Here is a 26,436-nt window from a genome sequence, read left to right on the forward strand (position 1 = left end):
CCTGCATTACCGCACGCATCATCTCCGCACACCCCTACACTACCGCACGCATCATCTCCGCACACCCCTGCACTACCGCACACATCATCACCGCACACCCCTGCACTACCGCACGCATCATCTCCGCACACCCCTGCACTACCGCACGCATCATCTCCGCACACCCCTACACTACCGCACGCATCATCTCCGCACACCCCTGCACTACCGCACGCATCATCTCCGCACGCATGATCACCGCACACGCATCATCACCGCACACGCAGGCACTACCCCGCACGAACCATCACCGCACACGCAGGCACTACCCCGCACTCATCATCATCATCACCACACACTTAGGCATTAACTCACTGACGTCCCCGCTGACAGCGCGACTCCCTTCAGTTGCTGCACCGAGCTGATAGAGAGCGGCGGTGTTCTACTGCCGCTCCTGTCAGCTTCATGTAGCAGAGCTGATAGCGTTGCGGGACCTCTGGATTACGTCAGACTTGGAGACTTGGATTGGTATTTGGGGATTTTAATAAAATGGTGAAAGAGGGTGGTTTTTTTTGTCTTTTAATCCAAATAAAGTATTTTTTTGAGTGTGTTTATTTACTTTCACTTACAGGTTAATCATTGGGGGTGTCTCATAGACGCCTGCCATGAATAACCCCTTATTACCCCGACTGCCACCGCACCAGGGCAATTCGGGATGAGCCGGGTAGAGTCCCGGGACTGTCGCATCTAATGGATGCGGCAATTCCGGGCGGCTGCTGGGTGATATTGTTAGGCTGGAGGGCTCCCTATAACGTGGAGCTCCCCATCCTGAGAATACCAGCCTTCAGCCGTGTGGCTTTATCTTAGCTGGTATCAAAATTGGGGGGGACCGCATGCCGGTTTTTAAATTATTTATTTTACTGCACGATATAGACACGCCCACCGGCGCCTGTGATTGGTTGCAGTCAGCCAGCTGTCACTCAGCGTGGGGGCGTCTGACTGCAACCAATCATAGGCGCCGGTGGGCGGGGAAAGCAGTGAATACGAGATGGATTGATGAGCGGCCAGCATTTTCAAATCAGGAGAAGCCGCCAGCAGTGTGACAGCCGTGCAGTGCCGTGTCGGTGATCAGTGAGAGTGAGTGAATGAGTCAGTGAGTGAGTGAGAGAGAGAGTGATTGATTTTCTGACAAGCAATGAATTTATATCACTTCTGGTCATGTTCAGAAGTAAAAACCGAATCCGGTACATGCTTCCGGCGTTTGATGAATGCCACCGGATTCGGCGCGCATAGACTTTCATTATGCACCATGCCGCACAGCTATGCAGTTTTTTGCCGCTGGCAAAAAACGTTCCTGTCTGCGTCCTGTGTGGCCGCCAGAGTGACGATTTTTGCTGCAACCGGCAAAAACCGAAATCAAACGCGAGTACATGCGGCACAATCCGGCGCTAATAAAAGTCTATGAGGAAAAAATGCATCCGGCGGCAAAAAAAAACGGATGCATTTTTTCTGCAAAGCGCCTGATTGTAAAAAACTGATGTGTAAAAGCAGCAGTTGATAAACAGCATGATAAGGGCGTTCCGGATACGAGAGCCTGCCCTCACTTATGTAACAGATAAAAAAACCTGAAAGTTGGAAGGAAACAGATGTAAAAATTCCCGTGTGCTATAGTATAGTTAGAGAACAGTTATCACGTGATCCCCTTACCATGTGCCCTCCTCCTCCCCTCGTAGTCGCCTTCTATCCCTCTCGCCTGCGATCTTCTAGCTTGTGTGTCCCTCCCAAAGTGTCCCCCTCCGCTGCGTTCTTCTAGTTTGTCCCCTGCCCCACGTGTTCCCCTTGTAGCCACCTCTGCTGTGATCTAGCTTATGTACCCTCCAAGTGTCCCCCTCTGTAGTTTTTATCCCTCTTGCCTTCCCCTTCGGTGTCCCCATGTCCTCCTCCCCACGTGTTCCTTCTCCCCACACGTCCCCCACTGCTGTGATCTCTACCTTGTCCCCCTTCCCACATGTCAGACGTGTGTTTCTCTCCGCTGCGATCTTCTAGCTTGTGTCTACCTCCCCGCACGTCCCCTTCCCCACGTGTCGCTTTCCCCACAAGTCCCCCTTGTGTACCCCTCCCCACGTATCCACATCCACACTCGCAAGTTGCAACACAATGGTTACAGCCATAAGCCAATAGTCAGCCTAACATTTTTCATGTGACTGCGCTTGTCACGTGGTGTGCTGACGTCATCCATAGACTCGGAAGCGGACGCTCGAGTACGCGGCTGCGGCATGAGGTTTCGCTGTAAAGTAGTGGACGTCAGCTGCCTGAACCATTTCACCCGTGTGTATTATTCTGTGCGAGTGTTGTCTGTGCATGTGTCCCTGTCTGTAGGCGCTCCTGTGTAAAGGAGCCACATGGAACCCGTATATAAATAGGTGTACAGAAATTCCCCTCCCTGTGCTATTCCGCTCTTTTAAACAGAACATTTCATGTGGGAAACTTAGGGTACTTTAACACTTGCGTTGTTTTCCTTCCGTCACAATCCGCCCTTTTGGAAAACAGCGGAATCCGTTAACGGATTCCGCTGTTTCCCATAGACTTGTATGGATGACGGATTGTGCCAAAAGGACCTGCGTTGCTTCCGTTGGGCGACGCTGCGTTGCTTCCGCCCAGCGGGAGGAACGCAGCATGTAACTTTTTTTGAGCAGCGGAATCCTTAGGATTTCACTGCGCATGCTCTCTCTGGCTCCCTGCACCCGTAACCAAGATAAATATCGGGTAACCAAGCAAAGTGCTTTACCCGATATTTACCCTGGCCACGTGTGCAGGGAGCCTGACACTTCCCCGCTCGGCTCCGCCCTCTCCCGCACTCCACTCCGCATGTACACACACACACTCACCTGTCCTCAGTGCCATGGCCCACCCACTCCGCCCCCCGCACACATTCTCGGCGGCCGAGCGATCAGCTGATCACCCGGCGCTGGGAGTGATCAGTTTACCCCCCCCGCGCTGGGAGCGATCAGCTGATCACTCTGCGCTGGGAGCGATCAGCTGATCACCCGGCGGCCGGCTACTGGGAGCGATCAGCTGATCACCTGGCGGCCGGCTGCTGGGAGCGATCAGCTGATCACCTGGCGGCCGGCTGCTGGGAGCGATCAGCTGATCACCTGGCGGCCGGCTGCTGGGAGCGATCAGCTGATCACCCGGCTGCTGGGAGCGATCAGCTGATCGTTCACAATAGTCTGCCGCCGGTAAACTGTAAAAAAAAAAAAAATCAAAACGGATTCCGTTGTTTTGCAGCATCCATTGTGCCACTATATGCAACACATCCGTTGCATCCGTCACACAACGCAATGCAACGGAAGCCGTCCAACGCAAGTGTGAAACTAGCCTTATTAGGCTGCTTTCACACTACGTTTTTTTAACATGCGTCATGAACGTTTTTTTTTACGCAAAAACGGATCCAGTGTAAATGCGTTTTCATTTCAATGCATTTGCAATGGACTCGCGTCAACATGTGTTCACCTGCGTTTGCGTGCGTTATAGTGAGGATCCATCGACTTCCAGTTTTTTAACATTTCAAAAGCGCTACTTGTAGCGTTTTTGAGCTGCGCCCAAATACTGCAATCCGCTGGATCCTGACTAAACTGCACGCAAACACATGTGAACGCTGGCATGCTGATAGACAGGATCCTGCTTGCTCTACTGAGCATGCCCAGAAACCAATGAATACTATGCTCCGTAACACCATAGGCTGGTGATAGTGGGTATGGGCACCACCAACTCCCCACTTATAGCACAAACTCAAAAGCATAATCAAGCAAGAGAATGAGAGTTTGTAAAGTGCAAAAAGTGAGAGATTTTATTAAAGACATAAAGTGGACATCTTAACAGCACTTAAAATACAATAAATCTGGACCGGACATTAGCAACAACATATCCAATAATCCAGTGTTAATGGGCTATCACGTGCAAATCAGTCTCAATCAAGTGATCGCATTATACTTAGGAGCCCAGGACACCAAGGATTTAGACATAGTACATACAAAATGAAGTATTAGTGCACAGCACCCGTATGAAGAAAGTAATATCCATGGCCGGTCACAGCAGGAAACCCCAGGAAAACGCCCTACGTACGTTTCGATATATTTCTTTGTGGTAGCTAAAATCTTCATCAGGGGAAGGATTCCTAAGTGCGTCCCCAGTGTACCAGGTTTAAGTACAAATGTGCCGTGCTCCAGGCCTATCGGGAGTACCGGAAATGGCGCCAAGTCCCGCGATACATCGGCCGTCACGTCATAGTCGCGCATGCGCGGGAGCGTGGACGCGTCAGCATGGCTCCCGCGCATGCGCGAGACGTACTGACAGCGGCAGTCGCGCGGGGACAAGTACCGGAGTCAGCGCGCTCGCACTGAGACTGCTGGGCGGCACTGGAGAGTAAGTGGTACATACATAAATGTATATTACAGTATCCATGTCACATCATATTACAAAAATATCACATATATATAACGGAGGAAACAGCATTCTTTCCCATATTGTATCGATACATCCTTGTGTCTTTATTCCTCCTTATGTCACTCATCAGAACGTCATATAGATGTGCATTATTTGTTAGCCTGTAAGTACAAAACCTGGTATTAGACTGGGGGCATGCAGGTATTCTAAAATGAATAAAAGCATAAAAGATGTAGTTGAAAGGAGTGAAATGGCACCATAAAAATCAAAAGAGACCCAGGGACATTTGGAGCTATTAATCTAACCATCACCAAAGTCTAAAATGCATCATAGTGCAAATCATTATAGGAGAATTTTTCTATAGAGAAGGTTTTAACTCCGCGGTACCAAGTGCGCTACCAAAAGGGGGAATATCACAAAAATGGGGAATAGCTGACGGATTCATTGAGACCTCGGGGGACCAGAGTGTCCAAGGTTACAATCCATTTTGTCTCGCACTGCGCCAGGCGCTTTTTGAGGTCACCACCCCTGATCCCACCCTCTATGGCATCAATGCCCCTGATTTTTAATTTCGAGGGGTCACAGGAGTGGTGAGATCTAAAGTGCCTGGGCAGTGTTTTAAGCAATGTAGGGTCAGTCTCTGACCTGGCAGCAGCAATGTCCCTTACGTGCTCCCTGACCCTCACGCGGAACTCACGTGAAGTGAGGCCCACGTAGGTCAGGGGGCACGGACATGTGGCAAAATACACCACATGTGTGGTACTATATGTGATGTATCGTCTAATTAGAAAATCTCTTTGTCCGTCAGATGAATGAAAATTCATACTACGGACTACATTGCTGCATGCCAGGCAGTGACCGCAGGGATAGCAACCATGTAAGGGGCCCCGAGAGCCGAACGGATTGGTCCTTGGAGGGATGTAATGGCTTGGAACCAAAACATCTTTAAGATTTCTGGCCCTCCTCGAGGTCATCAATGGATTAGAAGTTAATACTTCTGCCAATACTGGGTCCGTCAACAATACCAGCCAATGTTTAGTCATAATCCGCCGCATTGTTTCCCACTCCTGATTGTAGGTTCCAATGAACCTCACCGCACCTTCTTGTTTATCCTGTTTTTTAGGGGCACTTGTCAGCAGTTGTAACCGTGGGATCTTTTTGGCTCGATTGTAACCTGCCTTAATGCTCCTACCACTGTACCCCCTGTCTCGGAAACGGTCCCTAAGATCTGCTGACTGTGCCTCAAAGCTTATATTGGATGAGCATATCCGTCTCATCCTCAGATATTGTCCAGCTGGGATGGCACGAATTGTTGAAGGATTATGGGCGGATGAGGCATGCAGTAGTGCATTTACAGACGTCTCTTTACGGAAGACGTCTTTTTGGACCGATCCCCTGTCATCCACAGTGATCAGTATGTCAAGGAAATCGATCCTGCATCTACTGCTCTTATGGGTAAGTTTAATATTCAAATTGTTGGTATTTAAGTGCCTCATAAACTGGTCGAGCTGCTCAGGGGGACCCTGCCACACAAAGAACACGTCATCTATATAGCGCAGCCAACAATGCACATGGGCGCAAAGCTCTGAACCCCCGTCACCAAACACCAGCCTCTCCCAGTATCCCAGGAAGAGGCCGGCGTACGAAGGCGCACAAGCCGCGCCCATGGCAGTGCCACGCTGCTGCAGGTAGAAAATATCTTTGAAAACGAAGAAATTGTGTGACAGGGTAAAGCGGAGCAGCTCAACAACCAGTCCGCCCAACTCGCCATCGCAACCAGACACCTCGAGGAAGAATTGGACTGCCCGAATCCCATCTTCGTGGGAAATACAGGTATATAGGCTCTCGATGTCTGCTGTTACCAGGATCATATCATCCTCCACAAAGATGCCGTCAATCCGCCGCAGGACCTCCGTGGTGTCATGGACATAGGAGGGCTGTGTTTCTACTAGAGGTTTCAATTGATGGTCTATAAATTTACACACTGCCTCACACAAACCTCCTATGCCGGACACAATTGGGCGTCCGGGCGGATTCACGGCATCCTTGTGGATTTTGGGCAATATATAAAATGTGGGTACTTTGGGATTTTTCCTACATAACCCATCAAACATTTTTTTGTCGATAAGACCCTTCTCGAGAGCCTTTTTTAGGATAGCGGTGAGTTCACCAGAAAATGCAGCCAAGGGGCTGTGGGAAAGTCTCTTATAAGTCGCCTTGTCCCTCAGTTGTCTTAACACCTCCCGTTCATATTTGTCAGTAGACAGTATGACAATATTCCCCCCCTTGTCCGCGGGTTTGATCACAATATCTTTAAAGTTCTCCAGTTCAACCAGAGCTGATCTCTGTCTATGAGTTAAATTATCATGTCTGCGTCTGGTTGAAATATGTTTAAAGTCATCACTGACTATCTTAGTGAAGATGTCTACCGCTGGACTTAAAGATAAGGGGGGGAATTTTGTAGATTTAGGCATGAGTGAGTTGGGGAACATACCTGTAGATGGTGTATCCTGCTCCTGGAGCAAATCCTCCAAATTCTGGATAGCCTCTCTCTCCTCCTGATTGTCCGTCGTTGTGTTGCACTTGTAAAAAAGTAAGTCCAGCGGTAGACATCTTCACTAAGATGGTCAGTGATGACTTTAAACATATTTCAAGTGTGTAAATTTATAGACCATCAATTGAAACCTCTAGTAGAAACACTGCCCTCCTATGTCCGTGACACCACGAAGGTCCTGCGGCGGATTGACTGCATCTTTGTGGAGGATGATATGATCCTGGAAACAGCAGACATCGAGAGCCTATATACCTGTATTTCCCACGAAGATGGGATTCGGGCAGTCCAATTCTTCCTCGAGGTGTCTGGTTGCGATGGCGAGTTGGGCGGACTGGTTGTTGAGCTGCTCCGCTTTACCCTGTCACACAATTTCTTCGTTTTCAAAGATATTTTCTACCTGCAGCAGCGTGGCACTGCCATGGGCGCGGCTTGTGCGCCTTCGTACGCCGGCCTCTTCCTGGGATACTGGGAGAGGCTGGTGTTTGGTGACGGGGGTTCAGAGCTTTGCGCCCATGTGCATTGTTGGCTGCGCTATATAGATGACGTGTTCTTTGTGTGGCAGGGTCCCCCTGAGCAGCTCGACCAGTTTATGAGGCACTTAAATACCAACAATTTGAATATTAAACTTACCCATAAGAGCAGTAGATGCAGGATCGATTTCCTTGACATACTGATCACTGTGAATGACGGGATCGGTCCAAACAGACGTCTTCCGTAAAGAGACGTCTGTAAATGCACTGCTGCATGCCTCATCCGCCCATAATCCTTCAACAATTCGTGCCATCCCAGCTGGACAATATCTGAGGATGAGACGGATATGCTCATCCAATATAAGCTTTGAGGCACAGTCAGCAGATCTTAGGGACCGTTTCCGAGACAGGGGGTACAGTGGTAGGAGCATTAAGGCAGGTTACAATCGAGCCAAAAAGATCCCACGGTTACAACTGCTGACAAGTGCCCCTAAAAAACAGGATAAACAAGAAGGTGCGGTGAGGTTCATTGGAACCTACAATCAGGAGTGGGAAACAATGTGGCGGATTATGACTAAACATTGACTGGTATTGTTGACGGACCCAGTATTGGCAGAAGTATTAACTTCTAATCCATTGATGACCTCGAGGAGGGCCAGAAATCTTAAAGATATTTTGGTTCAAAGCCATTACATCCCTCCAAGGACCAATCCGTTCGGCTCTCGGGGCCCCTTACATGGTTGTTATCCCTGCGGTCACTGCCTGGCATGCAGCAATGTCGTCCGTAGTACGAATTTTCATTCATCTGACGGACAAAGAGATTTTCTAATTAGACGATACATCACATATAGTACCACACATGTGGTGTATTTTGCCACATGTCCGTGCCCCCTGACCTACGTGGGCCTCACTTCACGTGAGTTCCGCGTGAGGGTCAGGGAGCACGTAAGGGACATTGCTGCTGCCAGGTCAGAGACTGACCCTACATTGCTTAAAACACTGCCCAGGCACTTTAGATCTCACCACTCCTGTGACCCCTTGAAATTAAAAATCAGGGGCATTGATGCCATAGAGGGTGGGATCAGGGGTGGTGACCTCAAAAAGCGCCTGGCGCAGTGCGAGACAAAATGGATTGTAACCTTGGACACTCTGGTCCCCCGAGGTCTCAATGAATCCGTCAGCTATTCCCCATTTTTGTGATATTCCCCCTTTTGGTAGCGCACTTGGTACCGCGGAGTTAAAACCTTCTCTATGGAAAAATTCTCCTATAATGATTTGCACTATGATGCATTTTAGACGTTGGTGATGGTTAGATTAATAGCTCCAAATGTCCCTGGGTCTCTTTTGATTTTTATGGTGCCATTTCACTCCTTTCAACTACATCTTTTATGCTTTTATTCATTTTAGAATACCTGCATGCCCCCAGTCTAATACCAGGTTTTGTACTTACAGGCTAACAAATAATGCACATCTATGTGACGTTCTGATGAGTGACATAAGGAGGAATAAAGACACAAGGATGTATCGATACAATATGGGAAAGAATGCTGTTTCCTCCGTTATATATATGTGATATTTTTGTAATATGATGTGACATGGATACTGTAATATACATTTATGTATGTACCACTTACTCTCCAGTGCCGCCCGGCGGTCTCAGTGCGAGCGCGCTGACTCCGGTACTTGTCCCCGCGCGACTGCCGCTGTCAGTACGTCTCGCGCATGAGCGGGAGCCATGCTGACGCGTCCACGCTCCCACGCATGCACGACTATGACGTGACGGCCGATGTATTTCGGGACTTGGCCGGCGCGTCATCGCGGGCGCCATTTCCGGTACTCCCGATAGGCCTGGAGCACGGCACATTTGTACTTAAACCTGGTACACTGGGGACGCACTTAGGAATCCTTCCCCTGATGAAGATTTTGTCTACCACAAAGAAATATATCGAAACGTACGTAGGGCGTTTTCCTGGGGTTTCCTGCTGTGACCGGCCATGGATATTACTTTCTTCATACGGGTGCTGTGCACTAATACTTCATTTTGTATGTACTATGTCTAAATCCTTGGTGTCCTGGGCTCCTATCCAAGTATAATGCGATCACTTGATTGAGACTGATTTGCACGTGATAGCCCATTAACACTGATGGATATGTTGGATGGATATGTTGGATGGATATGTTGGATGGATATGTTGGATATGTTGTTGCTAATGTCCGGTCCAGATTTATTGTATTTTAAGTGCTTTTAAGATGTCCACTTTATGTCTTTAATAAAATCTGTCACTTTTTGCACTTTAAAAACTCTCATTCTCTTGCTTGATTATGCCCAGAAACCAGCCTGGCGTGATCAGTCTCTCTCTCCCCCTCCCTCTCTCCCCCTCCCTCTCTCTATCTCCCCCTCTCTCCCCCGCCTGAGAGCGGTGGACGCTCGTAACCAAGGTAAATATCAGGTAACCAAGCAAAGCGCTTCGCTTAGTTACCCAATGTTTACCTTGGTTACGTGTGCAGGGAGCAGGCAGCCCAGCTCCTAGCATCTGCGGACGCTCGTAACCAAGGTAAATATTGGGTATCCAAGCAAAGCACTTCGCTTAGTTACCCGATGTTTATCTTGGTTACCAGCATCAGCAGCTGTCAGATGCCGGCTCCCAGTCTATCACGTTCAGTTCCCCTCACTCCCAATCACATGACTCCAATGCCCGCCCATAAACTTCAAGTGACAGGATCCTGCAAAATAACACATGCATTTGCATGCGTTTTTCTTTGTAAAAACAGGATCCACTTTTACAGCAAAAAAACGTTCATGACGCATGTTAAAAAAACGTAGTGTGAAAGCAGCCTTACACTATTAACCTGTAGATATGGAGTTATTCTGCAGGTTAATAGCATTCTGAACCAGCCCGCCGCCTGCACAGCCCGCTGCTGGGAGCACTGAGCTTTAATCCTCCCGGCAGGGTTTGGGGTTCAGTAGTCACTGCTCTGTATGGAGAGTGTCGGCGGTAACCCTGCCCCCCGCCCCCAGCACAAAACTGCAGCAGAAAAAGACAAGGTGTGCACCAAAAAAGCAGGGTGCACATGAGCCCTTAGGGTCAGTACGACTACTATGATACCACATTTATGATTTTATGTTGCTTTTACACACTAAAAACATGTATAGACAATATTTGTTTTTAATCGCCTTTGTCAGTGCTATAGCTTTTTTTTTATCAATAGCAAAACAGCTGTATTAATGTGTTAGTGTTTTGTTTAAATATTATTATTTGTTTTTAATTGAGCAAAATATAAAAAAAAATTTAAACTTTGATATTTTCCACTGTTAAACACTAGGGGGAGCAGCTGCTGAAATCCTACAGAAATCGCACTGTAGAAATAGCCTGGATTACAGCTGCAGTAAAGTGGGTAGAATCTGCTCTCCTGTGTGTGATGTCACAGACCCCCTCCCAGTCTGGGTGTTTCCAAAGTATAAGGGAAGATGAAATGTAGGGACACAGTGCGGAGCCATTTTGTTGGTGACCACAAATGTCTAAAGTGTCACCAAGGACAGCAGGAGTATCACGCAGGACAGGATTAGATACACAGCTCAGCAGACAGTATCACACAATATAAGATTAGATACACAGCTCAGAGACAGTGTCACACAGAACAGGATTAGATACAAAGCTCAGCAGACATTATCACACAATATAGGATTAGATACACGGCTCAGCAGACAGTATCACACAGGAGAGGATTAGATACACAGCTCAGCAGACCGTATCACACAGGAGAGGATTAGATACATGGCTCAGCAGACAGTATCACACAGGAGAGGATTAGATACATGGCTCAGCAGACAGTATCACACAGGAGAGTTTTAGATACATAGCCCTGCATAGAGTATCACCTGTTCATGCACAGGCCGACAGGTGGCAGGAGGAAGGGGGGGGTTAGTGGGGGGTGTTTTTGGAGACAGTAGCAGCGGCCGTACTCACATGCAGAGGCACACACACAGCAGCGGCGGCGGGCAGAGTGGGGCTGAGTAGAGCGGAGGGAGGGAGTGTCATTGGAGACGGTAACGGCGGGGTGAGGGGCAGCGGCAGCAGTAGTGGGGTTTGGGTAGAGCGGAGGGAGTGTCATTGAAGACGGTAACGGCGGGGGGAGGGGCGGCGGCGGCAGCAGTAGCGGGGGTTGGGTAGAGCGGAGGGAGGGGGTGTCATTGGAGACAGTAATGGCGGGGGGAGGGGAGGGTAGGCGGCCCGTAATCACACATCCCGGCGGTTGACGGGTAAAGTGGAGCAAACAGCATAGCTGTGAGCTCCACAATGATGGCGCCGATCTCCTTCCTCTGCTGTGATCTGGACAGCCCAGGGGGCGCATCTAGGTCACAGCACATGCCTACTGTAACGTTACTGAATGGGGTCGGATCCTGACCACTGTTCTCTATGCACAGGGGCTGCCATAAAGGAGTGAGTTACTGTCGTTACACACACAGCAAATCTAGCATGGCCCCCAGTGCCTCCAGTAAAATTAGAATTAAATAAAAACTACATAAGCGGTGATTTTAATTTTGTATTAAAAATACTTGATTTCATAATCACTATTTTTAATACAAAAATTAAAAACCGTGACACCTTATTTTTAAAGGTAGGGTGTCGCGGTTTTTATTTTTGTATTAATAATAGTGATTATGAAATCAAGTATTTTTAATACAAAATTAAACTCGCTGTTTATTTAGTTTTTATTACATTCTAGTTTTACTTAAGCACAGGGGGCTGCCATCATGGATTTACTGTGTGTAACGACAGTTACTCACCTCCTTTATGGCAGGGCATTCACTTTGATAGTCAGGTTGCGACCCTAGACTTGTTACAGGTGATCTCCCTGCTGTGACCTGGACGCGCCCCCTGGGCTGTTCCAATCACAGCAGAGGGAGGAGATCAGCGCCATGTTTCTGCAGCTCACAGCGTATGCTGCACTTTCCGCCTGTCACCCGTTCGACCTGGGTGAGTACCAGCGCCCCTCCCCCCGCCGCCGCTGCTACCGTCTCCAATGACACCCCACACTCTCCCCTTTCCCGCGCCGCCGCTACCTTCCCCCCTGCTCTCCTTGCCGCTGCCGGCGTGCATGCAGAGCATTGCTGGTACGGGCCATGCAGAGCGCTATGTGGGGAGCACTATGCAGCTGTCCTTGGTGACACTTTAGACATTTGTGGTCACCAACAAAATGGCTCTGGACTGTGATCCTACATTTCATCTTCCCTTATCCTTTTGGAAACACCCAGATTGGGAGGGGGGCTGTGACATCACACACATGACAGCAGATTCTGCCCACTTATATTGCAGTTGTAATGTGAGCTAGTTCTACAGTAGGATTTCAGCAGCTGTTCCACCTAGTGTTTAAGAGTGGAAAATATATAACTTTAAATTTTTTTTATATTTTGCTCAATTAAAAGCAAATAATATTTAAACAAAAAATTAAAACATTAATGCTTTTACACTTTTTCAGTTATTTAATTTTTTTTTTTTTTGGCCGACTCCTTCCCTTTAAAGGGGTATTCCCATATCCAAGTTCCTATCCCAATATGTAGTTGGTGTAATAATAATATTAGCAAATACCTCCAATTACATGGATACCTAAGGGCCAGCAATGAGGTAAGCAACTGTGAATTAGAAGAAATATAGTCCATTTCTAATTGGAGGTATTTGCTAATATTATTATTACACCTACTGTATATTAGGATAGGTTCTTGGCGATAGGAATACCCCTTTAAATCATGACATACCAAACATTCACAAACTGCAGTATTAAAAGCATTACATGCATGTAAAACAAACACACTCAAAAAACTATGAAAACTTAGGGTCGGCAGAGGATTGATCCCTGGCATTTGGCTGGATGCCGGTTTCCATATCAAGTCTATGGGGACCAGAATCCAGTGCAAAGAGGTAGGAGCAAGCGCTTCATAATTATAATTACCGAGTCACTGGTGTGGCTGTATACTCCTGCGGCCGGTCATTTACTTCCAGGTCCACTCACTACCTTCATTGCATATGCACTGCTTTCCCCACCCACCGGTGTCTGTGATTGGTTGCAGTCAGACGCACCCCCACACAGAGTGACAGTGTGTCTGATGCTTTCAATCACAAACGCCGGTAGGTAGGTCTATATCGTACAGTAAAATAAAAAAATCAGCATAGGGTCCCCTAATATTATGATACTGAGCATGCACTATGGACACTACAATGTATGGGCACTACAATATTTGCAATTTTCATTCTGGAATTTCCGTTCCTGCTTATTTCTGGAAAACGCCCATGCAGTCAAAATAGGCATAGACGAATTCCCAGAGGGGTGTCATTTCTAAAATAGTGTCACTTCAGGGGGATTCTGCTATTCTAGCATTTGGGGGCTTAGCAAATGGAGTCCACAAACTATCGTTGGCAAAGCTGTGCTCCAAAAGTCAAACTGCCTCCTTCCATCCTAAATCCTGCCTTGTGGCCAAACAGTACTATATAGCCACATATGGGGTACTACAATGTTCAGAAGAATTTATGTAACAGAGTTCTACTCATTCCCTTTTGCAAATATAAAATCTGGGGCTAAAGCAACATTTTAATGGTAAAAATGTAATTATTTTTTCTGTCAGTCACAATCCATCGCTAATAGATGTTTATGGGGAAAAAAACGGATTCCTGCAAAATATTTTGCAGGATACCGTAATTCCTCAAGGCGACGGATTGTGACTGATGCAGAACAACGGAAATGTGAAAGCCTAACCGGCACCCAAACGAGCCCCATCATTTTTTCTCTTTCTAGGCTCATGAAAATCTAGTCCCATTTTGTTAGTAAGCAAGACAAGCTGACTTGAATTTTGGCTAAATCTCACTTGTAACTGGGCTAGTGTGATTATGGTATTTATTAAGATTTACTGCACATACAAAATCCATTAAGCAAAGAGAAGTATCCATGTCAGCGTTACACATATCTATATTGTAATTTCTGCAAATTGTTTTATGCTTTTTGCTGTAAAAACAAAATGCTTTGTTTTTCAGGAGTTGTAAACACAATAACAAAGTTGACTAAATCATGCACCTTACGACTTGCAGCCAACAATCTTTACTTTATTCTTACCGACAAAGTGGCAAATGGAGGTGTCAGCATGTGGTGTGAGCTCTGCCAGGTAATGTCCCAAATACTGTTATCTTCACATAGTACATGCACCAATATAAAGATTTTGAAAGGGTTTCTGTGCACATTTTCTCTAATAAATAAGTAATATCTAGTTCTGAACTTTAGAATGTGTCCACCTTTATCATCAGGTAAAAATGTCCCGTCTTTTGCTTTAATAGTACCAACATGAAAAAATGGTCACTGGAGACCAAAATAATTATTAAATTGTATTAAGTTATTAAAATTACAAAGAATAAAGATAGATATCACAAAGATATCACAACGTGGCACTGCTCACAAGATACAGGTAAAATATCACTACTGAAAAGATGCTGAATTGTTGCTATTTGCAAAAATTTACTACGATAGCAGAAAAGGAATAACAAATATGCAAGGAAACTAAATAAAGATGGGGTGGTAAACAGTGTCATCAGAAATAAAGTGCTAAGTGCATAGAGTAAAGGCGGCGTTACACGGTACGATATATCGTGCGATATGTCGTCAGGGTCACGGAATTCGTGACGCACATGCCGGCATCGTTAGAGATGTCATACCGTGTGACATCTCCGAACGACTGTTAATGAGCAAAAATACTCACCTTATCGTTGCTCGTTGACACGTCGTTCATTTCCATAATGTCGTTCCTCCTTCTGCGCGCCGGTTGTTCGTCGTTCCTGTGGCAGCACACATCGCTACGTGTGACACCTCGGGAACGACAAACAATAACTTACCTGCGTCCCGCCGGCAATGAGGAAGGAAGGAGGTGGGCGAGATGTTACGTCCCGCTCATCTCCATCCCTCCGCTTCTATTGGGTGGCCGCTGTGTGACGTCACTGTGACGCCGAATGTCCCTCCCCTTTCAGGAAGAGGATGTTCGCTGCCCACAGCGACGTCGTTAGGGAGGTAAGTACGTGTGACGGGGGTTTAACGACTTTGTGCGACACGGGCAATGAATTGCCCGTGATGCACAAACGACGGGGGCGGGTGCGATCGGTTATGCGATCGCACGATAAATTGTTGCGTGTAACGCCGCCTTAAGACTGACGATAAAGGTAGCAAAACCACAATGTTGATATTATAGTTGAATCATCAGGTACAGACCTATAGTAAAGCGAATCTGTGCATATTATAGATGCAGAAAATTTTAAAGTGCATAGATGAATCTCACATTCAATCATATTACGTATGTCTGGGAGCAACACCACACCCCTAGAAGAAAGCACTGCGCCGAAAAGCGCGTTGGGGTCATGGCATTGCTTTTTGACACCAACACCAACTAATGCAATATGAGTTAACACCTGATATTAATTATCATTAACAGATTTGACTAAGAATAATTAATATATGATTTAACATAAAAACGCAGTTAATGCTATCTATTCCTATCTATTATAGATATTATATATACCCTCGGTGACTAACTGACAAAGCTGTGTACTAATAAACGATATTTATTAAACACACTCAAAAGTCTACAGTATATATATATATATATATATATATATATATATATATATATATATATCTATATATAATTGCCTTATTCTGTCTGTCTGTCTTGCTCCAAAATTCTGTCCTTACCGCGACAAGCGTCTCATTGGCCACTCGCCTTGGCTCCGCCCCCTGCACGGATTGGCCGCTTGCCTCGGCTCCGCCCCCCGCACGGATTGGCCGCTCGCCCAGGCTCCGCCCCCCACACGGATTGGCCTCTCGCCCAGGCCCCCTGCACGCATTGGCAACTCGGCCACGCCCCACCCCCCTCACGCATTGCACGCTCGCTCTGGCCCCGCCCCCTGGGGTTGCCGGCGTACGCTGGTGTGGGCTCCCGTGCGAGCGGGGGGCGGGGTACGCTGGTAACCATGGTACACATCGAGTAATATTTTGTAGCATGGTTACCAACGTACACCGGCTCCCAGGTGAGCGCATCAAGGTCCTGAAGCGGCGGAACACACACACACACACACACACATAAGAACAGACACACACACACACATCAGATCACACTCACTCTCACACACACCTCACACACACATCAGATCGCATCCACACACTCACAACATCCCGTGATATCGCTTGCTTCTCGGCGGTGATACTGTGCGTGCAGTGACCTTCCAGGACCTGCCGGAGGATCACATAGCCAGAACCATGTGGTATCTCCGGATGTTGTGAGTGTGAGCGCGTATGTGCAATATCGTCAATGTGTGTGTGCGTGTATGCGATCGGGTGTGTGCGTGTATGCGATTGGGTGTGTGTGTATGCGATCGGGTGTGTGCGTGTATGCGATCGGGTGTGTGCTTGTCGGCAGAGGAGCACTGCGTGCAGCACAGCTGCTGGGACCGCCCACCGGAGGGCACAGGCAGAAGTGGGGTGTGAGTGTATGCGATCAGATGTGTGCGTGTATACTGTCTGATGTGTGACTGTGGAGCACGATGGGGGGTGCACAGCATGGGGGATAGAGCATGATGGGCAGTGCGCAGCATGGGGGATGGAGCACGTTTGGGAGTGCGCAGCATGGGGGATGGAGCACGATGGGGAGTGCGCAGCATGGGGGATGGAGCACGTTTGGGAGTGCGCAGCATGGGGGATGGAGCACGTTTGGGAGTGCGCAGCATGGGGGATGGAGCACGATGGGGAATGCGCAGCGTGGGGAATGGAGCACGATGGGGAGTGCGCAGCATGGGGGATGGAGCACAATGGGGAGTGCGCAGCATGGGGGATGGAGCACAATGGGGAGTGCGCAGCATGGGGGATGGAGCACAATGGGTGGTGCGCAGCATGGGGAATGGAGCACGATGGGGGTGCGCAGCATGGGGGATGGAGCACAATGGTGGGTGCGCAGCATGGGGGAAGGAGCACGATGGGGGGTGCGCAGCATGGGGGATGGAGCACGATGGGGGGTGCACACCTCCCCCCAAAACACACACACACACACCGCCACACACGCACTGCACAACACACCACACACACACTGGGAACCACAAACACCGCCCTACACAGACACCCACACACACAGACAACGCCGCACACACAAATATACGCACATACCGCACAACACACACATTGCACAAAACATACCTCCCCCAAAACACACACACGCACTCCACACCCACACAAACCGCGCAACACACACACACAACGCTACAGACACACAGCGCTCCACAAACAACGCAACACACACAACGCAACACACAAACAACACCGCTCTCACCCCCCGCCACACCCAGACAACACCCAGAACATGTACAGCGCCCTACACAAACACTTAGTAACTACACACAACAACATCTATATATATATATATATATATATATATATATATATATACATATATATATATATATACTAGAAGGTGACCCGATTCTACGCATCGGGTATTCTAGAATTTACGTATTGTGTAGTTCATGTATGATTTTTGTTTTATATATATATATATATATATATATATATATAGATGTTGTTGTGTGTAGTTACCAAGTGTTTGTCTAGGGCGCTGTACATGTTCTGGGTGTTGTCTGGGTGTGACGGGGGGTGAGAGCGGTGTTGTATGTGTGTTGCGTCTGTTGCGTTGTTTGTGGAGCGCTGTGTGTCTGTAGCGTTGTGTGTGTGTGTGTGTTGCGCGGTTTGTGTGTGTGTGGTGTGTTTTGGGGGGAGGTATGTTTTGTGCAATGTGTGTGTTGTGCGGTATGTGCTGTGCGGTATGTGCGTATATTTGTGTGTGCCGCGGTGTTTGTGTGTTGGGTGTTGTGTGTGTGCAGCGTTGTCTGTGTGTGTGGGTGTCTGTGTAGGGCAGTTGTTTGTGGTTCCCAGTGTGTGTGTGTGTGGTGTGTTGTGCAGTGCGCGCGCGTGTGTGTGTTGGTGCTCCATCCCCTATGCTGCGCACCCCCCATCGTGCTCCATCTCCCATGCTGCGCACTCCCAAACGTGCTCCATCCGCCATGCTGCGCACTCCCAAACGTGCTCCATCCACCATGCTGCGCACTCCCAAATGTGCTCCATCCGCCATGCTGCGCACTCCCAAACGTGCTCCATCCGCCATACTCCGCACTCCCCATCGTGCTCCATCCCCCATGCAGCGCACTCCCCATCGTGCTCCATCCCCTATGCTGCGCACCCCCCATCGTGCTCCATCTCCCATGCTGCGCACTCCCAAACGTGCTCCATCCGCCATGCTGCGCACTCCCAAATTTGCTCCATCCGCCATGCTGCGCACTCCCAAACGTGGTCCATCCGCCATGCTGCGCACTCCCAAACGTGCTCCATCCGCCATACTCCGCACTCCCCATCGTGCTGCATCCCCCATGCTGCGCACTCCCAAACGTGCTCCATCCGCCATGCTGCGCACTCCCAAACGTGCTCCATTCGCCATGCTGCGCACTCCCAAACGTGGTCCATCCGCCATGCTGCGCACTCCCAAACGTGCTCCAGCCGCCATGCTGCGCACTCCCAAACGTGCTCCATCCGCCATGCTGCGCACTCCCAAACGTGCTCCATCCGCCATGCTGCGCACTCCCAAACGTGCTCCATCCCCCATGCTGCGCACCCCCCATCGTGCTCCATCCCCCATGCTGCACCAGCATCAGCCTCTCTACCCGCAGCATCAGCCTCTCTGCCCGCAGCATCAGCCTCTCTCCTCCCAGCATCAGCCTCTCTGCCCGCAGCATCAGCCTCTCTCCTCCCAGCATCAGCCTCTCTACCCGCAGCATCAGCCTCTCTCATCCCAGCATCAGCCTCTCTCCTCCCAGCATCAGCCTTTTCTGTCCCCAGCATCAGCCTCTCTCCTCCCAGCATCAACCTTTTCTGTCCCTAGCATCAGCCTCTCTCCTCCCAGCATCAGCCTCTCTCCTCCCAGCCTACCCCAGCCTCAGCCTCCCCCAGCATCAGCCTCTCTCCTCCCAGCATCAGCCTCTCTCCTCCCAGCATCAGCCTCTCTCCTCCCAGCATCAGCCTCTCTCCTCCCAGCATCAGCCTTTTCTGTACCCAGCATCAGCCTCTCTCCTCCCAGCCTACCCCAGCCTCAGCCTCCCCCAGCATCAGCCTCTCTCCTCCCAGCCTACCCCAGCCTCGGCCTCCCCCAACATCAGCCTCTCTCCTCCCAGCATCAGCCTCTCTCCTCCCAGCATCAGCCTCTCTCCTCCCAGCCTACCCCAGCCTCAGCCTCCCCCAGCATCAGCCTCTCTCCTCCCAGCATCAGCCTTTTCGGTCCCCAGCATCAGCCCCTCTCCTCCCAGCCTACCCCAGCCTCAGCCTCCCCCAGCATCATCCTCTCTTCTCTCAGCCTCCCCATCCCAGCCTTCCCCAGGATCAGCCTCTCTCCTCCCAGCCTCCTCCAGCACGCAATGCTCCTCTGCCGACACTCACAGATCCGATCGCATACACTCACACACACACATACACCCGATCGCATACACTCACACACACCCGATCGCATACACTCACGCACACACACATTGACGATATTGCACATACGCGCTCACACTCACAACATCCGGAGATACCACATGCGTCTGGCCATGTGATCCTCCGGCAGGTCCTGGAAGCTCACAGCACAGTATCGCCGCCGAGAAGCAAGCGATATCCCAGGATGTTGTGAGTATGTGGATGCGATGTGATGTGTGTGTGAGGTGTGTGAGAGAGTGAGTGTGATCTCATGTGTGTGTGTGTGTATGTGTGTGTGTGTGCTGTTATGTGTGTGCATGTGTGTATGTTCCGCCGCTGCAGGACCTTGATGCGCTGGTAACTATGCTACCATGGTTACCAGCGTATCTCGTCCCCCGCTCGCACGGGAGCCCACACCAGCATACGCCGGCCAGCCCCAGCAATGCGAGGGTATGTGTCGGCTGGTTTGGCGGCGTATTCTGATGTGGGCTCCCAGGGGTACAGTACTCACCTGGTAGTCGTGGCTCCGTGACCGTGTCGGTTCAGGGAATGCGTGGGGGGGCGGGGCCAGAGCTAGCGTGCATTGCGTGAGGGGGGCGGGGCGTGGCCGAGTTGCCAATGCCTGCAGAGTGCCGGGGCGAGAGGCCAATCTGTGGGGGGGGGCGGAGCCTGGGCGAGCTGCCGGCCAATCCGTGTGGGGGCGCAGCCTGGGCAAGCGGCCAATCCGTGCGGGGGGGCGGGGCCATGGCGAGCCCAGCGGCCAATCAGCTTTGTGTCACCGTAAGGACACAATTTTGGAGCAAGACAGACAGACAGACAGACAGACTGTCTGTCTGACAGAATAAGGCAATTATATATATAGATATATATATTTAACAAAAATACATTAACTACACAATACGTAAATTCTAGAATACCCGATGCGTTGAATCGGGCCACCTTCTAGTATATATATAATATATTGCTATTCAGTACAGCAACAAAAAGCACAATATCCAAATACAAAACCCACAATATTCTATGAATTCCCACCCACGTCTCACATACATGAGTGTCCATCCAAAATTCCTATCACTAACTGTCCCTACATGGAGATAAAGGGGTTAATACTGCAATGCAATCTGGAGGGAAGCAAAGCAAGCGTTAATGATACTTAGTGTCCAGGTCTGGCACCAGGAGCTATTCCTGATGATGGGACACTGCAGATCTGTAGAGAGAATAGGCATCAAGAGAGAGAGATACATATAGAGAGAAAGAAAGAGGGAGAGAGAGATATACAGGGCCAAATTAAGGTTGGTGGGGGCCCCTGGGTAGAAAATCTGGTGGGGTCCAATAACGTTAACATTTTTAGCCATAACATTAGAGCGCGAACTGTAGCATTTAGATATAAATCCAATGAGCATGGATCTTATCCTGTTCTTCCACATTCATATTTACAGTACTACAATACAGATACAGTCCAGGATCACTCACAGCCATCACTTATACACAGAGTAGAGTTACTCATATTTTTTTATTGATCCCAATGTTAAGACAGCCAAAGAATAGTAAAAATGTAGAAAGGGAAAGTTTTCACTGGCAGCAATGGTTGCTAAAAATAACAATGTGCTGTCTATTGTATTATCTCCAGAGTAGTACATAACAGCTGATGTCTGTACACAGTATACCATATACAGTATCAGAGGTGGATCGTTCAGTTTGGCGCCCCCTCCTATACACAGCTTATGCGGTTTGAGTAGTCGTCATGTGACCGCTCATACGCCATTTTCACACCTGCCATGTGCCGATGAGCTGCTCTTCCTAATTCTCTCAATGTTTAGTGAAATACTACAGCCCATAAAGAGAAGCAGGAAGAGAAGCTATTTGTGGCTGGAAGTATGAAAATTACCTGCAAGTGGTCATGTGACCACTTCTTGAATTGGCAAGCAGAGTTGAATCCTTACATTGAGTATATTACAGGTTGTTAGGATTGGGCATGCTACAGGGCTTAATTTTATTATTAAAAGGGTTGCCTAGGTCTACAATGAAAATTTGTAGTTATTCTATATGACTGCAGACTTCTGAATTCTCACAGGTTGCGGACTGCATGCTGTCATGATTTTCCCATGCCATGAGCAAGTAGTCAGAGGACCGCAAGTATGCGATTTGCCTACTTCCGGCCACATTCAAATTAGACGTGTTCAGCCTCACTCAATATAAGTGAATTGTGATTATACTTGTGGTTAGTGCCTTCAAGCTCTCACTTCTGGCATCTGAGAGTCCTGACAGTGTGCACACTGAGGATTCAGAAGTCTGTAGTCACAGAGACTTTCATCACAAACCTGGACAACCCCTTTAATGCTATTAACATAAATAATGATATAGAAACCCTTGTGGTCATGTAATTTTACAAATTATGGCTTGATAAATGTGTACAGGATCAGAACCAGTAAAAGGTATAGAAATACATCACCAGAACCACCAGCAGTACAGTAATACATCACTAGCACCCTCATCAGTAAAGGAATATATCACCAGAACCACCAATACATGACTACAGCACCAAGTTTACTACAACAATATATTGTAATGTCATATCCCCATATACATTTGTATCACATGAATTAACAAGTCCCAGTATGTCCTTAACAATTGTAAGAAAATGCTGGGAGTTGTTATCGGTATTTCTCTATCGTTTCATTGGGGGACACAGGACCATGGGTTATGCTGCTGTCACTAGGAGGCTGACACTAAGTAAACATAAAAAAGTTAGCTCCTCCCTAGCAGTATACACCCCGAGCCGGAGGCGGGCTCAGATCAGTTTTAGCTTAGTGTCGTAGGAGGCTGATGTGGGCCGTCTCGGCCCCCCTCAGCCATGTATGTTTTTGCGCTTTTTTCTTTTATTTCGGCGCTGCTCATCACTCTCATACCTGTCGTCTTTTTCTCTGCAGGTATTCGCTTCACTCATCCTCCGCAGCCCCGTGGGTACCGCTCCCCAGGGTCGCAGGGGCTTGAGACTTCGGGGCCCTCTCCCCCGCCCGTCCCCGTGGTACCACTCCCGGGGGTGCGCGTGTGGGCAGGTTTTGTGGGCACCCCTGATTCGCCCTGCGGTATCACCCCAAAGGGCGTACAGGGGAATACAGCAGGGATGGAACCTCCGCAGCGTGTGTGATAGATGGGGCCCTGTCACGCTGCCTTCTCCTGGAAGGGGGCTGTCTACCCCCATCATGATGTCCACTACCCTCCCTCAGCACGCTCTCCCCCGGAGCCTTCCTGGACGAGCAGCATTGTACTCAGGCAGGGCCAGGGAGCCCTGCCTGCACCGCATCCATCGCTGGGCCGGCGCCGCCGTTTGCTGGTAGGACCGACTTCCCTGCTCTTTCCCCCGGCCCTCTCCATAAATTTAGTCCCCGGTCTCGGCCTAGTCGCTCCTGCGTCCTAGCCACGCCCCCGCTGCAGCGCTATTGGCCGCCGGTCGTCTCCCTCTGTATCCTCCCACTGCTCTGCCTCCTGGATAATGGTGGGGGCTATGAATCCTCCAGACTTTTCGCGCCGGAATCCTGCTCCTCCCCCAGCCTTTTCCAGCGTCCCCTCGCCATTTTAGCATGCCTCTGGTCCCCTGAGTCTGCAGCGCGCCGGCGTTCTGACTTTCTGGCCAGCTCATTCCTGGACTCCACTTCTGGACTGGTGGGCAGCACGCAGGACCTGGGTAAGCTCTGCTCCTAAGGAGTAGCCCTCACTAGGTAGCATTCTCTGAGTTTAGGGACGAGTTAACCCTCGCCTGTCTCCTTCCTAGCAGCCACCAGGGAGAGTACCTGTTTGCACCATGCCTAAGGCTAAGCCCACCCAATCCAAGCAGGCCCCCTTTGCACTATTTTTTGCATGCTCCTCCTGCAGCTCCAAATTTTCCCAGGGTCAGGACGCCCCACTATGCTCCGTCTGTTCTACAGACGCGCAGCCTCCGCAGGACTCCGCGGCCGACGTTTCTGATACCGCAGACGCCACAGCGCCATATGCTGCAGGGCCCTGCGTCCCGCCCCCCCCCCGACTGGCTAGCGTCCCTGTCCCAGTCCGTAGATTCCCTCTCTGAGGCTTCTCGGACCATCGCGCAAGCTCTACGCCTGCTGCCGTCGCTCGCCCAGATTCCCGCAGACCCGGCGCAATTGCCTCCGGAGCAGGTGAGCCCCGTTGCAGGGTCCTCCTCTGCTGCTCAGAAACGGACCCGCCAGGTCTCGTCCTCAGACTCTTCCCAGGTTTCACCTTCATCCCCAGGTCCAGACCGTCAGTCCTCCAGGGAGGCTTCTGACTGCTCCGAGGATGATTCTGATGCGGCACCCCTGCAGGACTCAGAGCAGGCGGCTGATATTCGGCGCATGGTAAATAGCCTGATAGAAGCAGTAAACCAGACCTTGAAGGTACAGGTGGACCCAGTCTCCTCCCAGAGCACCCAGGTCTCCTTTAAGCGGGTGAAGCGGGCCCAGAACACATTCAGCGGACATCCAGAATTCGCTGAGTTACTGCGCAGCCACAGGCAACAGCCGGACAGGGTATTTACCAGCGGTAAGTCAATCGATTTGCATTACCCCTTTCCTGAGGGTCTTCGAAAGGATTGGGCAGGGTCCCCCGTGGTCGACCCCCCAATCTCCCGCCTGTCTTCTCACACAGTCCTTCCACTCACTAACGGTACGTCTCTCAAAGACCCTACGGACCGTACTATTGACAGGTTGGCCCGTTCCGCCTTCGAGGCAGCGGGCACATCCCTCTCTCCGGCCTTCGCCTCGGTTTGGGTTGCGAAGGCCCTGATGTCCTGGGCGGACACGCTACGCTGCGGTCTCCGCGCCATTCCTGCCAATCCGAACCTGGTTCCCATCGCCTCGCAGATTTCCCTAGCGGGTGAGTACTTGCTCAATGCAGCCCTGGCGTCTGCAAGTTGCGCGACCCAGGCCGCCAGCAACAATGTGGCCATCCGTCGAGCCCTTTGGCTCCGGTCCTGGAACGCGGATGCGGCCTCTAAGAAGTCACTAACTTCTCTGCCCTTCCTAGGGGAGCGTCTCTTCGGAGATAGGCTGGACCAGCTGATCTCCGATGCAACGGGAGGAAAGAGTACATCTCTCCCCCAATTGCGCCCCAAGCGCTTCCAGAATTGGCGCCCCACAGCTCGTTTCCGGCCCTTTCGCAGCTTCAGCTCCAATCCCCAGCCGCGGAAAAGTCGCTCTCCTCCGAGAGACAGGAAGACCCCGTCATTCAAGACCAATCCCGCCTGGCGTTCACGCCCCCGCCAGTCCACGAGATCCTCTTCCGGTTACCGCCGACGTTCCTCCAAGTGACTCGCGGTCGGCGCGCAACAGCGCCAGACTTGTGGGAGGGCGTCTGTCTCGTTTTCAGCATGTGTGGATCCCCCTGACCGCCGATGCCTGGGTCAGAGAGATCATCACATCAGGCTACAAAATAGAATTCGAAGCAAAGCCACCGAGACGTTTTTTCCTATCTCGCCCTCCCGAGTCTACCGCGCGGGCGCGCGCGTTCTTTCAATCCATAGACTCCCTCCTCCGAACCGGAGTCGTGGTACCAGTCCCTCCCGCAGAGCGTTTCAAGGGGTTTTATTCCAACCTTTTTGTGGTCCCCAAAAAGGACGGCTCGGTCCGTCCCGTCCTCGACCTAAAGCTTCTGAACAGGTCGGTGAGGCCTCGGCCGTTTCGAATGGAGTCACTCCGGTCCGTCATCGCGTCCATGGAGGTAGGCGAATTCCTGGCATCGCTGGACATTCAAGACGCCTATCTTCACGTCCCGATAGCCACCTCTCACCAACAGTTCCTCCGTTTTGCGATAGCGGAAGATCACTTCCAGTTCACGGTTCTTCCCTTCGGCCTCGCATCCGCACCCAGGGTCTTTACGAAGATCATGGCTGCTGCCATGTCCGTCCTGCATGCCAGGGGTGTCATGGTCATCCCGTACTTGGACGATATGTTGATAAAGGGCTCTTCCTTCGAGGACTGTCGTCTTGGGGTTCAGGTCACGATCGACACCCTTTCACGGTTAGGGTGGCTGATAAATCGGAAGAAGTCCTCTCTGACCCCGGCCCGTCGGATCACCTTTTTAGGCATGGTATTCGATACCATCCAAGGGCGAGTTTACCTCACACAGGAGAAGATGTCCTCCCTACAACGAGGCCTCCGCGCTCTCCGGCGTCAGCGCCAAGTTTCCATCAGGTTCGGCATGCGAGTCCTCGGTCGTATGGTGGCGGCGATGGAAGCGGTACCCTTTGCACAGTTCCATCTCCGGCCCCTCCAGCTGGCCTTGCTGAAGAAGTGGGACAGATCTCCCTTTTCTCTGGACCGCAGGTTTCATCTTTCGCCGGAGACCCGCCACTCCCTCCGTTGGTGGCTCAATCAATGCAACCTTGCTTCAGGAAGGTCTTTCCTCCCGCTCCACTGGAAGATAGTGACCACCGACGCCAGTCTCCAGGGCTGGGGAGCAGTGTTTCGA

General features: G+C 50.1%; 1 protein-coding gene across 3 annotated transcripts in view; it reads left to right on the forward strand.

The window, feature by feature from the left end:
- The first annotated feature begins 2,215 nt into the window (after nucleotides 1-2,215).
- The window catches only part of HUS1 (HUS1 checkpoint clamp component), a 78,733-nt gene continuing 54,512 nt past the window's right edge, over nucleotides 2,216-26,436 (forward strand). For all 3 annotated transcript variants that reach the window (XM_075316556.1, XM_075316554.1, XM_075316555.1), the window contains exons 1-2: nucleotides 2,216-2,307; nucleotides 14,478-14,605. In XM_075316556.1, the coding sequence (XP_075172671.1) occupies nucleotides 2,256-2,307; nucleotides 14,478-14,605 (180 nt within the window). In that variant the 5' untranslated portion in view covers nucleotides 2,216-2,255. The remainder of the gene's footprint in view (nucleotides 2,308-14,477; nucleotides 14,606-26,436) is intronic.

This window comes from Anomaloglossus baeobatrachus, chromosome 6 (genome assembly GCF_048569485.1).
Source record: "Anomaloglossus baeobatrachus isolate aAnoBae1 chromosome 6, aAnoBae1.hap1, whole genome shotgun sequence".
NCBI classification, from domain to species: domain Eukaryota; kingdom Metazoa; phylum Chordata; class Amphibia; order Anura; family Aromobatidae; genus Anomaloglossus; species Anomaloglossus baeobatrachus.